Source organism: Sparassis crispa, assembly GCF_003851025.1.
Source record: "Sparassis crispa DNA, contig_000013F, whole genome shotgun sequence".
Lineage (NCBI taxonomy): Eukaryota > Fungi > Basidiomycota > Agaricomycetes > Polyporales > Sparassidaceae > Sparassis > Sparassis crispa.
Genome location: NW_020939760.1, coordinates 779,771 through 796,300, shown reverse-complemented (window position 1 = coordinate 796,300; position 16,530 = coordinate 779,771). Strand labels below are relative to the sequence as shown.

The 16,530-nt window shown below is 46.0% G+C and overlaps 4 protein-coding genes across 4 annotated transcripts; 3 read left to right on the top strand and 1 right to left on the bottom strand.

Moving 5' to 3' along the window:
* Positions 1 to 1,415: 1,415 nt before the first annotated feature.
* Positions 1,416 to 2,236, top strand: SCP_1402750 (hypothetical protein; the record flags this gene model as incomplete). The annotated part of the gene is made up of 3 exons (XM_027763979.1): positions 1,416 to 1,443; positions 1,493 to 1,968; positions 2,018 to 2,236. The coding sequence occupies 3 exons, from the start codon at positions 1,416 to 1,418 to the stop codon at positions 2,234 to 2,236; spliced, it is 723 nt and encodes a 240-aa protein (XP_027619780.1).
* Positions 2,237 to 2,595: 359 nt separating this feature from the next.
* On the top strand, positions 2,596 to 2,856 carry SCP_1402740 (hypothetical protein; the record flags this gene model as incomplete). The annotated part of the gene is made up of 1 exon (XM_027763978.1): positions 2,596 to 2,856. One exon carries the CDS (start codon positions 2,596 to 2,598, stop codon positions 2,854 to 2,856), a length of 261 nt encoding a protein of 86 aa, XP_027619779.1.
* A 42-nt stretch (positions 2,857 to 2,898) lies between these two features.
* Positions 2,899 to 3,135, top strand: SCP_1402730 (hypothetical protein; the record flags this gene model as incomplete). Its single annotated transcript, XM_027763977.1, has 1 exon — positions 2,899 to 3,135. The coding sequence occupies one exon, from the start codon at positions 2,899 to 2,901 to the stop codon at positions 3,133 to 3,135; it is 237 nt and encodes a 78-aa protein (XP_027619778.1).
* An 11,558-nt stretch (positions 3,136 to 14,693) lies between these two features.
* SCP_1402720 (hypothetical protein) lies at positions 14,694 to 15,657 on the bottom strand (the record flags this gene model as incomplete). Its single annotated transcript, XM_027763976.1, has 3 exons — positions 14,694 to 14,908; positions 14,968 to 15,444; positions 15,501 to 15,657. The coding sequence occupies 3 exons, from the start codon at positions 15,655 to 15,657 to the stop codon at positions 14,694 to 14,696; spliced, it is 849 nt and encodes a 282-aa protein (XP_027619777.1).
* Between the last annotated feature and the right edge of the window lie 873 nt (positions 15,658 to 16,530).

Here is a 16,530-nt window from a genome sequence, read left to right as displayed (position 1 = left end):
TCAAAATACACAACTAAATGGATGACAACAGCACTGAGACATGATCCCTTGCACCTGCCACAACAAACCAGAAACAACCCATTATAACCATGCTTATTAAAATAAAGCGCCTAACTTACCGATATCACCTCGCCTATCCCATGAACCAATTGCCAACCAAACCCCCCCATAAGATGCCTACAACAGCTTATAACACAACAGAACCTAATCCAATCTAAGTCAACATGCACAATGAACTCCCATCCCCATGGTTCCCCCCCTTTCACCTGACTCTCCTGCCCAGCCCCACAAAGACATCAAATATACCACCATACAATGCTCAGTCATCTCTCGACCGCCTCCATATGCCTATGCCTCACCCCTCAGATATAACCACTGAAGGCAGCATCGATGAACTCCCCATCTTCTGTCATCCTCTCCTCCAATAATTTGTAGACACGATCACAATATAGACATACCAACCTAGAGAGACACCAACTCCATCCAGACCCTGGTGTGCTGCACACCCCACTCATATTCCCCTAGCAGTAGGACACTTTGTCCGAGTAGGAAGTGATGAAAAAGGAGTCATCACCGAAATCAACCGAAAGGGCAACCATCACGTGACCTTCAAGATTCTTGAAGTCACACACCATGTGACAATATACCTCTCCACGCACAAAGAATGCACGGAATATCGAGGGAACGATGGCAAGCTCCACCGTTTCAAATATGGTGTGACCCCAGTGCACCGACTCTGACCTCAAAAAGATAGTAAGTAAACCAATAGACCACAACAAAATGTACCTAATGCGCAGTAGCAACCTTAGGATGGAACCCAGATGGAGCGAAGAGATAGAACATGAGAGTGTATGTAATCAAGCTTAGTAAGAATTGACATATCGGGCAACCATGCCTAGACCCAAAATAAAAATAACTCATCCTTAGAATGCCAGCTGACTCATCCAAGGTATTGAAAACCAACCATCTCCTACATCCACCCTGTACTTGTCTCGCACAACACACTCCAACTCACAGACAATGTCAACAAGACTTCAAGAATACTAGGACCACCCTCGAAGTGAGCACACAGATATCTCCCAGACTAACCCACCTCAGCTGCAAGAAACAGAATGACTGAAACAGATGAGCGCGATGATGGGCGCGATCACCACCACACCATTAACGTCAATCCCGCAACTGAATACCGCCCGCCCATCAGTACACATACGAAACCAAACCCCCACTCTGAATCCTGACTCCCTGCTGACAAGAGGAATTCACAGAATGCTGATAGCACTTACGACACACTTAAAGCTCACCAAGCTCACGAGCTGACCATCACTCACAACTCCATACATCACAATGCTCGAATGATCTCAGTTACCATAATGGCCAACAAATGCGGACACAGTTCCCAACGGAAGCCCACCAGGATGTCACATTGCACCAAGATGGCAAAAGGTATGCCTCTACAATCTAATAAAATCTATCCTCAACCTCTTCTGAATAGCCTCACGATCCCCATACCCAGCCACACCACCTGCCGAGTCTCTGGTGGGAGATACATTGTGTGCGCTCTCCCCGCTCTCCAACATAGACAAGAAATTGACCCCCCCAGCACTGTCCGTGTCCAATGTTACCACCTCCCCTAAGGAAGAGATCAATACTCTGGATGACACAATGTCCATCACCTCAAAAGGCACGATGACCAGGTCTGATGCCACCGAAAACACCGAGGCTAAGTACATGGTCAGTGACGATGTCGGTGCCAAGCCTGACATCAACCCCGAAGTCAAGCCTGATGTCCAAGGCTCCCCTCCGAAGCCCAACATCCAAGGCTCACACTGCAGAGCCCCGAACTCCAAGAATGTGAAGGAATCCTTAAACTTTGCTGTCAAACCCATGCATGCTAACTCAAAGTGCTCTGCAAAAGAGGAGTCTAATGATGAACTCTGGTCATCCTTCTCACCAAATGAGACTGCCCTGGTATGAGTACAACACACCTTATATCAACCATTATCTAACATCATGACAGCTCACTGCAGTCTCACTCGAGAAACCTACCATCTCTGAAGGACAACTCGATGATGGCCCCCCTATCACTGCCAACCAGCCATCAATGCCCACTCCTAACGGAAAGCGTCCTCGCACTCCATCATCTGAAGACAAGAAAGGCATCATCAGGCATGACATGTTACAGCGTACAGCACACTGGCCCCCTACCCCATACCCTGCCAGAAAGCTCCCACCTTGACGAGTCACATGCTGATCATCGAAGACAATGATAGTGATGCCGAAGTGACCAGGAAGGATGGAAAAGCCAATGTAAAACACACCACATCTAGTGCAGGCCCGTGCACCTTTGCAGCTGCACTCACTACCTGAGGCCCTGGATGGGTCATAGATGCTACCAATGCCGTGTCTCATCTTCAGCAGCTCAGTAACCTTCGCCCACAAAAAGCTAACACCAATCTGGCGATGAACAGTCCCACGCTGACACCTCTCAACAGCTTTCCCATAATCCACATGGAACTGCCGTTATGGTTCTTTGATGGTCTCAATAAGCAACAGAGCATGGAGTGGTGTTCCTCAATGCGAATGTGTGTTGCTATCATGGCTTATGGCATAAGCTTCAGTGACCTGACCATCACCCCACAGCTATGCATCGACGGCCTAGCAGCACTAGAGATGCACATAAATATCTCTAATGCCAGGATTGCCACCCTGCAGGCGGAAGTTGTCTCTGAGCACCCCAACCACTCTCCCTTCACCAGCATGCTGCACAACATCACTGATGCAAAGAAGAAACACCTCATTGAACAATCCTGCCTCTCTGTCCCTGGCATCATGCTCTTCTTCTTCGACCTGGACTGAGTCATCCCGAGCTATATCTGCTCCATCCGTGGACTCCTCCCAATGGATGAGGAGGAGCTTGTCCATGAACTCCGGAAGATCATCTTCGATGATGATGCTTTCCTCTTCCTCCAGATCCTCCTTGCAGAGGAAACTGATCTGGAAGGGAAGATACAATTTGTGGTTGACTCCCTTCGTATTGAGATTCTCCCCACAAAGGTGAAAGGTGGCTGCCTGGCTCCCACCATTAACGTGTACATGGAGCCGCCCACAGGTGAATTGGAGCACTACACGAAGTGAGTCTTGCACATTTGCATGAAGAAATTCCACACTCTCTGGCTTGACAATGGAAAAATCAAGTTGAACTGCATGTGCTCAGGCTGCCACACCATTGACCACCAGTGTGGCCTCTGTCCCTATGCCAGCCTGCCTGGATGGCACAGCGGGAACAATGATGGCAACAACAATGCTGATTCCGGCTCAGAGTCCAACTCCAACCATCGCAATGTGACATCATATGCTCATCGAGGCTGACAGGATGAATGTAGCCATGCCTATGGGAAGAGTCGCAGGCGCGGATGCCGCTAGAAGTATCTGCTAATCCTCTGTCACACTACTGTTTACTGATCTGCCCATACTCTCATACTTGAGCCCTCACTATTGCTAACATGCCCCCTCCACTCATTATGCTAACATGATCCTTATGTACACTCCCTTACTGCCCCTACAAGCTGTATCTCACAATGTTGTAGCTACCACCCATAGTTAGATGTCCCATACCTGAGTACGCAATATGACCTTGTGCTATGCGACCTGACTGAACCAACACATACAATGCTGTTTGTTAACATGCTACAAGAAACTCAATAATGTTTGCGTGGACGAGTCTGCACTTGACCTAGACATCTGTTCTAAAAAACACCTTCCCTTGCCTCCTTATTATGGAATCTCGAATGTTATGGCCTTGCGGAGTCTCACGATCGACAATGGCAGCTAGCTGCCTACCTACAAAGAAAACCCGACATAAGACCTAGCCCAAATTTACTGACTACATGTAGGACAGGAAAGCTAGGTTGTCGGCCCCTAGTGTCCAAGTCTTCAGGACTAGGTACAAAAATGGTGGCCTATTTAGGCTCTGACGTGCCGTACCAAGAGGTTGAAGTTGTAAGGAAAGCTGTACCATCTTCCCGAGTGTCGATACAGTCTAGTACAAACCAACATAGTCACTCACTGGCAATCCGGGTAGGACTGCCCCATCATAACCAATTGTTGTAGGTTACAAACAGTGTCTCAATGGGAAATAATCAATCTATATCTACCCCCACCTTGGTTTTAAATACAGGCTCTGGCTCATACCTCCCCTTGTCCCAAGAGGACCATAGGCAAGCCATCGCTAACACCCCTGAAAAAGGACTTGGGGAGATTGATGACGGACAGGAAACACAATCCTCCCCACAACCAACAATACATTCAAGGGAACACACTCCCCTGATGATCCAACAACAAGGACAGCCAGACATTGCCACACTAAGTGATCCAAAAAGAAAATCAGAAAGAAGACCCGAAGCACCCTCCGACTAGCATCCTTGAATATGCATGGCGGAGGACATCTAAATGGTACGCTCTCACACATCCCGAGTAAATGGTCAGCAATCAACCAAATGATTAGAGAACAAAAAATTGGCATCCTCGCTATCCAGAAAACCCACCTGGACCAATCCCTCACTGACCGCTGATATGCTTCCAGACCTCCTGGCCTCTGAAAACGCATTTTCCAGCGATCACTCAGACCTCACTACTCTATGTCTTAGCCTCTGAGATGCATCTGACCCTTTTGCAACCTTCTGCGAACTTTTCTGACATCGTGCGACCTCTTGTTCAACTTCGCTCGATTCCTCACGACTTCGCTCCGAGCTTTGACATTCTTTCATCACTTATACACCACTCTTGTGTCTTCGCACTGTTGGATACCACTTACCTGTTGTCCTTTGGTCTCATCCAATGCACCCTGGCTGATTTCCTTCGAAGTCCGTACTTTTCCGACATCGCGCCGCCCCTCTGAATGTCGTGCCAACTCGCTGATTCGTTGCGCTGACTTATCGGTGTTGCACGATGGTCGCGACCTCTTGTTTTGCAAATTTCATTCCCTTTATCGTTCGACCTTCCCCTTCAAGACCTCTACCTTCATGCTGGACCGGAGATGCTGTTAGAGTGTTCCATGTGGCTCAGGACAAGTAGCATATGTTTTCTTTCGATTTCCCTCTACTTTACCATTTGTCTCCATTACTAATGTATGACATTCACCTCTCCACTCCCTTTACCTATTTTTCCATTGGTCCTAGACCATTGCGACTCTTTCTGATGTCAGGATCCATCTTCTGACATTTCGTGACTTTCGCATTTCACCTCTCCCATTTTCCCCCTCTATAAATACCTGTCTACATCAATTATCATCAAAAACTAGTAGGAAGGAGTTCCCCTTAGCTTCAGATCACTGAGAAACTGCATTTACTGTGATAGCAACTTTGAACTGCAATATACCCCACTGCGACATATACCACCTGCATTAGTCTTAATCCGACTTTTGCGTTAGACTGACTGCGACTTCATCGAGATGGCGAATACTGCATTCTCCCATAGCATTCTACCCCCACAGATAGTTCCCTTGCCCTTTGCGATTTAGTTCATCTTTGCCTACGAGTTTGGCAATTGCATCGCGACTTTAGCTTCCTACCTCCGACTTTCACGACTTTGTTGTAGATTATCACCCGACTTCGTGTTTATATCATGAACCCTCGTTCTCTTACAGGTCACATCCCCCTTTGGCTTAGGTTGAGGTTCTGGGACCCACTTGCTTTATTTTACGGTTGTGATGCTCTTCCCTCTCACACAGATCACCCCTGCTGCTTGTTTGTTTTAGTTGGGTTTAGGTGTTTGTGTTGGGTGTGCACTCATCACCGCCTGCACTCCCAGTATGGAAAATGTTTACAAATCCGCTTCTTCGCATCTAATAATGCCACTACAACAGGAGGAATCGCGATAGTCCTCAACTGTGAACAAACAAATGTGAAAGACGTGCAGGAAGTTGAGATTATACCTGGTCGGGCACTCTATCTCTCTCTCCCTTGACATGCTGACCTTACAATCAACATCCTAGCTATCTATGCCCTAAACCTGCCAGTCGAAAATGAATAATTCTGGAGACAGCTTAACACAGCCTGGGATAACTCTGACCTTCTCTACACTGACATCCTCCTCGGTGATTTTAATCTTATAGAAGATGCAGTTGACCGCTTCCCCCTCTAACCAGACCCAATAGCAGCAACAAGTAAACTGCTTGATCTATGGACTCACTTTCAACTTCAAAATGGATGGAGAATAATGCACCCAAACAAACATAACTACACCTTCTTCTAACAAGTCACTGGGAGCCACTCCTGAATTGACCGAATATATCTGACAGACAACCTAATGAACACCACAACTGACTGGAATATAACAAATCCTCCATTCCAAACTGACCACTGACTTATTTCAGTCCAAATAGCTGACCTCAAAACCCCGTACATAGGAAGAGGTCATTGGACAATGCCTCTCTCCCTACTCCAGAACAATAAATTCACCGAAGAGATTGATTTTCTACAGCCCTTTTACAACAAAAAATCCAAGACCTAGAGCAAACCTGCAGTCAACATAACCATGCTCTAATGATAGCACACTTTAAGGTTAATACAGAATGCACTAAAAAATACTGGACTAACCTTGCAAAAGACAAAAAACCACGTGACATCTTCTTTTCACTTCAAATTCCCGGGAGTAACCCTCCCAAATATGAGACTCACTCTGACCGTATGGCAGAACTTGCACGGAACTATTATGAAAACCTCCAAACTGATCACCCACCAACCAACTCAGAAGACTGCAAACAGGCTATTAACACTGTACTCAACTCCATTCCAAATGTACTCCCAGATGAAAAAGCAAAAGACTTAGCAACCCAAGTCACAACCCCCAGCAAGTAAATGAGGCCCTACAAGCTTCTCAATCAGAACATGCCTCTGGTATCAATGGCATTCCATATGAATTCTGGAAAATCCTCAAAGTCCAACATGACAAACTCTCTAAGGACAATATCTCATCCTTTAATACCATTCGCACACTAACCTGGGTATACAATGACATACAACAACATGGAGTATCTCCAGGAACTGACTTTGCTGCAGGCTTGTTATGCCCCCTATATAAAAATAATGATCGGAGGAACATTTCAAACTATCATCCTATTACACTTCTCAACTCTGACTATAAAATCTTCAGCAAAGCAGTCACACTCTCCCTGTCCAAAGTCGCTTCATCTATCATCCACCCCAACCAAGCAGACTTTGTACCTTGACCAAGTATGTCTTACTGAACTTATAATTAACTATGCAAAAGCACTTGAAGAAAATGGGGTAATCATTGCCCTTGACCAAGAAAAAGCATATGACAGAATTGCACACAACTACCTCTGGGACACCCTCAAAGCCTTCAACCTACCCCCAGAATTTATTGCAACAGTCAAATTCCTATATGAACATGCAGAAACCATTGTCATCCTCAATGGTGAATGTAGCTCCATCTTCAAGGTAACCTGTGGTGTCCAACAAGGAGATCCACTCTCTTGTCTCCATACATCCCCACTTCAAGGCTTCAAAATCCCCGGAGTTGCAGAAAAACTTGTCACAACACTCTTCACAGATGACACAACCACATACCTCTCCGAACATGATGACACAACCACATACCTCTCCGAACATGATGATTACTCTACCCTACTTAAAATACTAAATACATGGTGCAAAGCATCATCAGCTCTGTTTAACATAAACAAAATGGAAATAATCCCCATTGGTACCCAAGAATACTGAAACTCCATTATAAACACATGAAGATTACATACAAGTAAAGATGCCTTCCCCCCACAAATCCACATCGCAAAAGACGGTGAACCAATATGAATCCTAGGTGCCTGGATAGGTAACAATATTAATCAAGCATCCCCTTGGTCCCTAATAATTGACAAAATATCTGCAGCCCTCTCAAGATGGAACCATGTCCACTCAACAATACGTGATCATTGCCTGATCATCCAGATGGTCATTGGAGGAATGACACAATATTTGACTGCAGTACAAGGCATGCCCAAACATGTTGAGAAGACCCTAAACAAAATAACATGTAACTTTATCTGGAACAGTACAAGCACGCCACCTGTGAACATGGCCACCCTTCTCCTTCCTGCACACTCAGGAGGACTTGACCTACTGGAAATTTAATCATGTAACAAAGCAATTGACTTACAATGGCTTCATAAATTCCTTGCCCTCTCATCCGACTGCCCAACGTGGGCCTATGTAGCTGATGTACTAATTGGTGAAAATATAACAAAGGCCTCCAGAAATGTACACTCCATTTCCAAAATCAATGTCTTCCTCCAAACATGGTCCACCGGCCTACACTCAACATTCAAGCTACCTCGCGGCATCCTTCACATGCTACAAACAGGATGCGACCACCATGCTCGCTTTGACACCTTCAAATCAGGAAAACCCAACTTTTACTTATGAGGCTTATTCCCACTTTTTGTCCTTTTTGGCCTTATTTAAGGCCTATAAGTTTCCAAAAGTTGACTTTTAAGTCTCTAAGGAAATATGACTTATGGACTTTTTGTACTTTTTAACCTTATTTAAGGCCTATAAGTGCATTTAAGTTACATAAGGACACCTTTAAGTAAAAGTTGGGTTTTCCTGATGAAGTTGAAATTATCCACATCTATGAAAAAGAAACTCCCTCTTTGGTATCACATAGATGCAAAACCTCACCTTAAATTCTTGAATAATGCCCCCATGGCCACATGCCTCAGAACACGACACAAGATTTTGATGGACGGCGACCTTCTAAAATTTACCAAGAGAGAGCGCAAACCTGACCTCTCACCCCAACATACCGCCCGCAAAAACTGTACCTGTAAGTACTGCAAATTTGACTGTGACTCCTTGAAATGTGAAAACCTCTGCAAATGCATTGAAATGGCAAACAAAGCCTTAAACCAGCTCGAACCAAAGTGGCATCCACACAATAAGCCACAAACGGACAATCTCACCCTAACCCACCACTGTAAGCGTAAGAACTGCAAAGCTCGCAAAGAAAATGGCCAGATACTTTTCAATTCATCGATCACAGAATCTGAAGACCTAGGCAATGACTTCCGTATTTTCACTGACTCACAAGCAGGTACAATACAATCTGCTCACCACTCCAGATGCAGTGTTCCAGAGGAATCTACCACTGTATACACCAACAGATCCTGCATCAACAATGGGCACAAAAATGCTAAAGCTGGCAGTGGTGTCTGGTTTAGCCCAGTCGATCCCCGTAACATCTCAGTATGCCTCCCCCCCCATATATCTCTAATCAAGCCAGTGAAATCGCAGTAATCCTTCTCACTACAAAAGTGGTACCAATCATTGCCCCCCTCCACATTGTAAGTGACTCCAAATACACCTTAGACAGACTCACTATTCACCTTCCCCACTGGAAAAACATTAGATGGATTGGTATCGAAAATGCAACCCTTTTCCAAGCAGCTGCTGCCCACCTCCGATAACGTGTTACGCCTATAACCTTTAAATGGACCAAGGGCCATGCTAATAGCATTGGAAACAATGGTGCAGATGCCCTAGCAGGCCACAGTGCATGCAAACCAATCTCAGATAATCTTGACACATCCATTCCGTCAATCTTCCACCTCACAGGTGCCTGTATCCAGTCCCTGACACAGCACCTCACATACCAGTGCATATGTAACACTTCTACTACCCCACAACGTCTCTCCATCACCATTAACCTCAACATTACCCACCATGCGGTCTTCTCCATCACTAACATCTTCCACACTGATGCCGCAATATGGCGCTCAGTCCGATCCTCCAACTTTGAATGCCCCATATCAGATTTCCTCTGAAAAGGGCTACATGGCACCCAGAAATGCGGCACCTTCTGGGAAAAAATCCCCCGCTATGAAGAACGAGCCTTATGCCACGTATGCAATAAAACTGAATCACTTAAACATATCCTTACTGAATGTCGTGCGTCTGGGCAACAACTTATCTGGTTCCTAACTGAACTCCTTTGGAGACAGAAAATCTCAAGTCATGGCCCACTCTCTCCTTAGATACCATCCTTGGATGCACCCTGATCTCCTTCATCAGGAAAACCTTAAATTTACTTTGATTGGCTTAAGCATCTTATCTAAGGGGTCAAGTCCAATAAGGGAACTAAGTCTTAAATTATATTTTGAGGCCTTTCTTGGTTTTACTTAGTTTATATTAGTAAGTAGAAATAGTAATTATGACATTAAGCCACTAGATAAGGCAGTTAAGCATACATGTCAAGTCCGATAAGTTGACTAATGTATATACTTGGTAAGTAACATAAGCTAGTAGAGGAGTTGAGCAGAACAAGGACACTAAGTGAACCGAAGTGTATTGCCATAATGTGGATTGTTTGACAAAGAGCTTGCCCTTCCCTATAAAGGGAAGCTGAGAGTCATTCAATTCCTGGCAAAAGTCTTCTGCTATGCTGGTGTGACTGAAATGAGCACATATGCGCACAACACTGCATTCATATTTATATAGTAGTAGAAGTACATTCACATTGACGAGGTCGCTGAAGCCCTGAAGGAGATCTATAACACTGAAGAATGGACAAAGTTGATGAGAACCTGCAGGTCACCCTCAGAGAGGCTGAGCAAAGACATGAGTGAGTACTCTCAAGGGAAAATTTCTGGAACTGCCAGAAATTTTCCCTTGAGACAGCTGCTTTGGGAAGTTATGGCGACTTGTTCTTCTCACCTCGTAACTTTATTTTGATTATCTTAGATCGCTTATCCAAGGCAGCAAGCCCAAAAAGTTAATAACATGTCCGATATTTCTCTAACTGGTTACTTGGCAGGACTTAATATACTTTTAATAAGTGTGCTAAGCAATCATGATGTCAAGCTGCCGGAACAAGGCAATTTAGCACTCTAAGCTGACACTTATCTTAAGGTCTCAAGCACGTTAAGCATCAAGCACAATCAAGCTGTGGGAGCGTCCATTAATGTGATAAGCTGTTCATTGGATAGATGGTGTGCATGCGACAATGCCACATACACCCTCTATGAATCTGGTCACTGCACTCCTGCTGCTTGCTGTGTGCCATGTTTGATGTTGCTCATCTACTGGTGACAGGTGCACTCTAAGCTATGTCACAATCATAATGTGTCCCTGAGTGCAACTCTGTACATATGTTGTGTGGTCATGTGACTCATGTGGTCATGTGACTTGGATGTTTGAAATCCAACAAGTCCTTCTGGTGTGGCACGAGCCTGCCTTCTTTCTCCTTGATTTCCCTCTGTGCCCTGTTATTTGCTTTCTCACCTTCACTTGATGCTGCCATGATACAATATCAAGATTGGAACTATGCACACTTACAGGGCAAGCACATGAGACGTCTGAAGAGCTTGTGGATTCCAGCATGGTGTGATGGACAAGCATTGGAGAGTACGAGAATAACATTGAACTCATAACACATCCATGTAGTGTATTGTCCCCCTCTCTTCTCACTTTACACCATCCCCAGCAGAAGACACTCTCATCAGTGAGACATTTCTGAACTTTCAGATGAGCAGCTCCTGGTCACATTTTTCATGCAACAAGTGAGCAGGCATAGTGCTGAAGGTCCACCATAGTGCTGACATCTCCCTTTAGGTGTACCTCTCTCCTATGACTATCCATTCACCCCCAAATAGGCTTGATCATGACAATTGTAACTGCCATCTGACTGTATGAGTGTGCAGTAATGAGGTTTGATGCAATGTGTGTGCCCTTCAGGTGGTCAACTCATGACTCTAACAGGTGATCAACCTTGCATGAGAGATCATTCTGCAGGCAATTGCCCTCAGTTCTGCCACCAGCATTCATGCAGCTGCACTCACCTCCTGACTGACTCCTCCACTCGCCATCCAGCAAAGTCAACACCTCCATTGCATACAACCCATCTTCCCTCACCTGCATGGGTGCCGCTCGACCTAGTGACCTCTCCATCTGGGCCTCAACATTATGTGCAGAGAAATGTTCCCTATCGACTCATGTGCAGGAGCAGGGATCACGTCTGCCCAGGTGCATTCTCTGTCTATTCTTCCTGCCAAGGTCTCTCACATGCTCACCTCACTGACATGTCTCACCTCCTTATCTGTGCCTGTGTTGATGAGTGCACACCTGACACAAACACCTAAACCCAACTAAAACAACCAAGAAGCAGGGGTGATCTGTGTGTGAGGGAAGGGCATCGCAACTGTAAAATAAAGCAAGTGGGTCCCAGAACCTCGACCTAAGCCAAAGGGGGGATGTGACCTGTAAGAAAATGAGGGCTCGCGATGTAAATGCAAAGTCGGGCGACAATCTACAACAAAGTTGCAAAAGTCGAAGGTAGGAAGCTAAAGTCGCGACGCAATTGCCAAACTCGTAGGCGAAGATGAACTAAATCGCAAAGGGCAAGGGAACTATCTGTGGGGGTAGAACACTATGGGGGAATGCAGTATTCGCTATCTTGACGAAGTTGCGATCAGTCTAATGCAAAAGTCGGATTAAGACCAATGCAGGTGGTATATCACTATATCGCTATATCGCTATATCGCTATGTCACTATCACAGTCACAGTACGCAGTCTCGAAGTATCGCAGTCTCGCTATGTTGCAGTGTCGCAGTGTCGCTATGTTGCAGTGAGGTATATCGCAGTTTGAAGTCGCTATCACAGTTTTTCGGTGATCTGAAGTGAAGGGGGAAGTCTCCTACTAATCTTCGATGATAATCAACGTAGATACAGCAGGTATTTATAGAGGGGAAAAATGGGAGAGGTGAAATGTGAAAGTCATGAAATGTCGGAAGATGGATCCTGACATCAGAAAGAGTTGCAATGGTCTAGGACCAATGGAAAAATAGATAAAGGGAGTGGAGAGGTGAATGTCATACATTAGCGATGGAAAAGAACAGTAGAGTAGAGGAAAATTGAAAGAAAACATATGCTACTTGTCCTGAGCCACATGAAACACTCTAATGGCATCTCCAGTCCAGCACAAAGGTAGGGGTCTTGAAGGGGAAGGTCGAATGATAAAGGGAATGGGATTTGCAAAACAAGAGGTCATGACCATCGTGCAACACCAAAAAGTTAGCACAACATCCAGAGGGGCAGCGCGATGTCGGGAAAGTACAGACTTTGAAGGAAATCAGCCAGGGCGCATCGGATGAGACCAAAGGATAATGGGTAAGTGGTATCTGACAGTGGGGAGATGCAAGAGTGGCATATGAGTGACGAAAGAATGTCGAAGCTCGGAGCGAAGTCGCAAGGAATTGAGCGAAGTCGAACAAGAGGTCGCACGATGTCAGAAAAGTTCGCAGAAGGTTGCGAAAGGGTCAGATGCATCTTGGAGGCTAAGACATAGAGTAGTGAGGTCTGAGTGATCGCTGGAAAATGCATTTTCAGAGGCCAGGAGGTCTGGAAGTGTATCAGTGTTCATTACTGCAGGTGCACTTTCTGCATAGCAGACACCTCAGATGGCCCTTACTGCTCACAGAGATGACAGATGACACCACTCATATCACAACATCCAGAAGACGCTCGCAACTCCCTGTGCATCTCGTTTTCTCTGCAAGTATCTGAATGCTCATCCCCACTCAAGCCATGACCCAGTCCTGAGTCCTGGTGTGGTGCCCAACTCATTTTCGACACATCATCAGCTTTGACCACCTTCCACTAGCGATCATGCAACTCACGATCTGTATATGTATGACGGTGCAATGGGTGTTATTGTTGCATTTTGCATGTACTTACTGTACTTAATATACTTATTGTTCTTATTGATGCTGGTACGGTTGTGATTTGCATACCTTCAAGCTAATTAAGCAACAACAAATCAAGCATCAAGCTATTTCAAGCCAGTCAAGCCACCGGCCAAGCCGATCAAGTATCGAGATCAGCTTACACACTTAAACATCTTAATTACTTGAATAAGACAGATAAGTCCCCATAAGTAAAGTTAAGGTTTTCCTGATGTTCGCAGACAATCGCGCACAACCTCGACGAGGCGCGAATCGCCTCTATCGTATTCTTATTTCAGAATCAGCATACCTCATCTGGAAGATACGCTGCGAACGACGCATCGAGAAAGGAGACTCTCCTGACCCCTCCACCTGGCACTCTGACCGCGAGATTCATGCCCGATGGCACGCTGCTATAAACAAACGTCTCTACCAAGACCGCATCCTCACCAACAAAAGAATTGGCCGCCGAGCCCTTAACAAGAACCTTGTGCTCAGCACATGGAACGGCACCCTCAACGACACACACGTTCCTGATGATTGGCTTAATATAAAGGGGGTTTTAGTGGGTAACATTCCTCTTGAGCTCTGGCGTAGACCAGACCGATGATAGTGGAATGAGTCCCACACTGCTTAAATACATGGGCGTGCATAATGCATTTCCTCCTGGAAGAGTGACGGGTGAAGCTCCCGCAGCCAGTGGGTGGGCCGCTGGGACTCACCAAGTGAGCCGCCGGTAGCCGTTACAACACTCCTCCAAAAAAAAAAAATTCTAGATGAAATGACTATATATACAACTCAAACTCTGGGCAGTACACGAAAGAAATCACGAGACGGCTACAGCTGCGAGATAGAGGTAGTAGGTAGGAATCCAGGAGAAGTGCGGTACTTGCTATGTATGCCACTCGCTCTACACATTTCTGAAGTCCGTGCACGATTGAGACAGCGATAAATCAGATTTTATGAGACATTACGAGGATGTTGTCGATTTTTTCCCGCAGAATTGCCAGAAACCGTCGACACGGGTGGTGTTAAGAATATGACGGAGGTAAATACGGCAGATGACTCGGTGCCGTATGAGGTCGGAGGTGCATGAATGTTCACCGCAGAAGGGTGGAGATCTGCTTTGAATTTACGGAGAATATCCATGGTAGGTGGTGGGGCATTTGGCATGTCTACGGGAAAGATGTCATTAATCATATCGATTGAAGACTGGTGAGAAGTTATCACTGACCCGATAGAAGCATGTCAACCTCGTCTCCTCGCCGGAGTTTTCTACCGCGAAGGCTCCTGAAGCAGCACCAACTGCGCATCCAAAGGAGGATACATGTGACAACAGTCAAGAAGACTATGCTGCCAATGACAATCCCACATATCACGCCAGCAGAGAGTGTCATGTGCGACTTCGAGGAGTTTGCCAGACCGATAGAGGAAGAAGTCGGTGCAGGATGCGCCGAAGACTCTGATGCCGCCCCAAGGTCCGTGGTAGTATACTGCAAATAGTCGAGCAGGAAGTTCTCCCCGTCTGCAGTTGATGTGATATTCAAGCTGTGCTTCCCGTTCGTGAGAATCTCAGAGGAGTAAAAGGCTTGGTTATAAACTGGTGATGCAAATGGAGGCGCGCTATATTGAACGGGTGGTAGAGCGTCCAAGACATAGCTTGAGTTACTCCCAGATGTTCCGACTGTGCCGTACACGGCGACGAATGTGCCTGTGAGATTAGATTCAGATGACTTCACTTGGATAATATGAAGGAGGTTCACCAACCGTTGAAGACAAATAGCACCGACGAACCGGCGATTACGGTACCGTGGGCTGTCGAATCGTATTCTCCTGAGCTCTCGGACTCGGTCCATGAGCCTTCATAGATCAAGCGGGGGTCGGTATCGTCAACGGTAAGGAGAGTTGAGACGTTGTTCGTCATTATTGAAGCAGTGGGCTCGCAGGCAACAACTTCTTGACCCCGACACCACTGAAAATTAGATTCACCCGTTAAACTGCATAGTTCAAACACTCACCGAGAAAGAGGTACAGGAAACAAGCTCGCAAATACTCACAGCAGTAAGGTGTGGGTCGCAGCAGGTATAAATATAGTCACTATGCAGTACATGGTCAATCGATCATGTTGAGAATTCCTATCATCAGCGACTTGCAGACGCTCAAAAACGCCAGCACGTATAGAGCTCTCATAGGACACGGATGATATCTTCCCATTGCAAGCCTGTACAAGACGTCTTCCACGGATACCAGTCAGAAATTTTGACAGCGGCGATTGCTACTTTGCGTATTAGCCCACCTTGCACTACGACGGTCGTAAACCTGCTACAAAGGCTGAGGCTGACTGTGTGAGCGTCAAGACTGGAGGCTGCGCAAGGCGCCATCAGACCACTTACCGTAATCACATCCCTTGTGTATCAATGATCGGGGTTTCAGGAACTCCCACGGACTTGCCTCGCCCGTAATCTCCCAAAGAACTGGCAGTAGTAGAAACCGTCTTCATCGTAAGAGCAAAGAACGACGGTTCGAGGAAATCAACAAGCACAGAATCAGCTCTGGTTTGGACAAGGACTAGTAAGACTGACACTTTCCGTCACGGTGGGAGCCAGTGATATTTTGATTACAACGATCTGTCAAGCTCGTCGTTACGAACTGCCTCTGAAAGATCAGGATCGAACACTTCGCTCGAACGAGGCAGAAATTGTAGAACTCGTCGGATCACCGGAGGCTCAGATGAATACCGAGATAGCACTGAGGAGTGCAGCAAGGAGACACGACCGGAACAGTGTGGTAGCTCAAC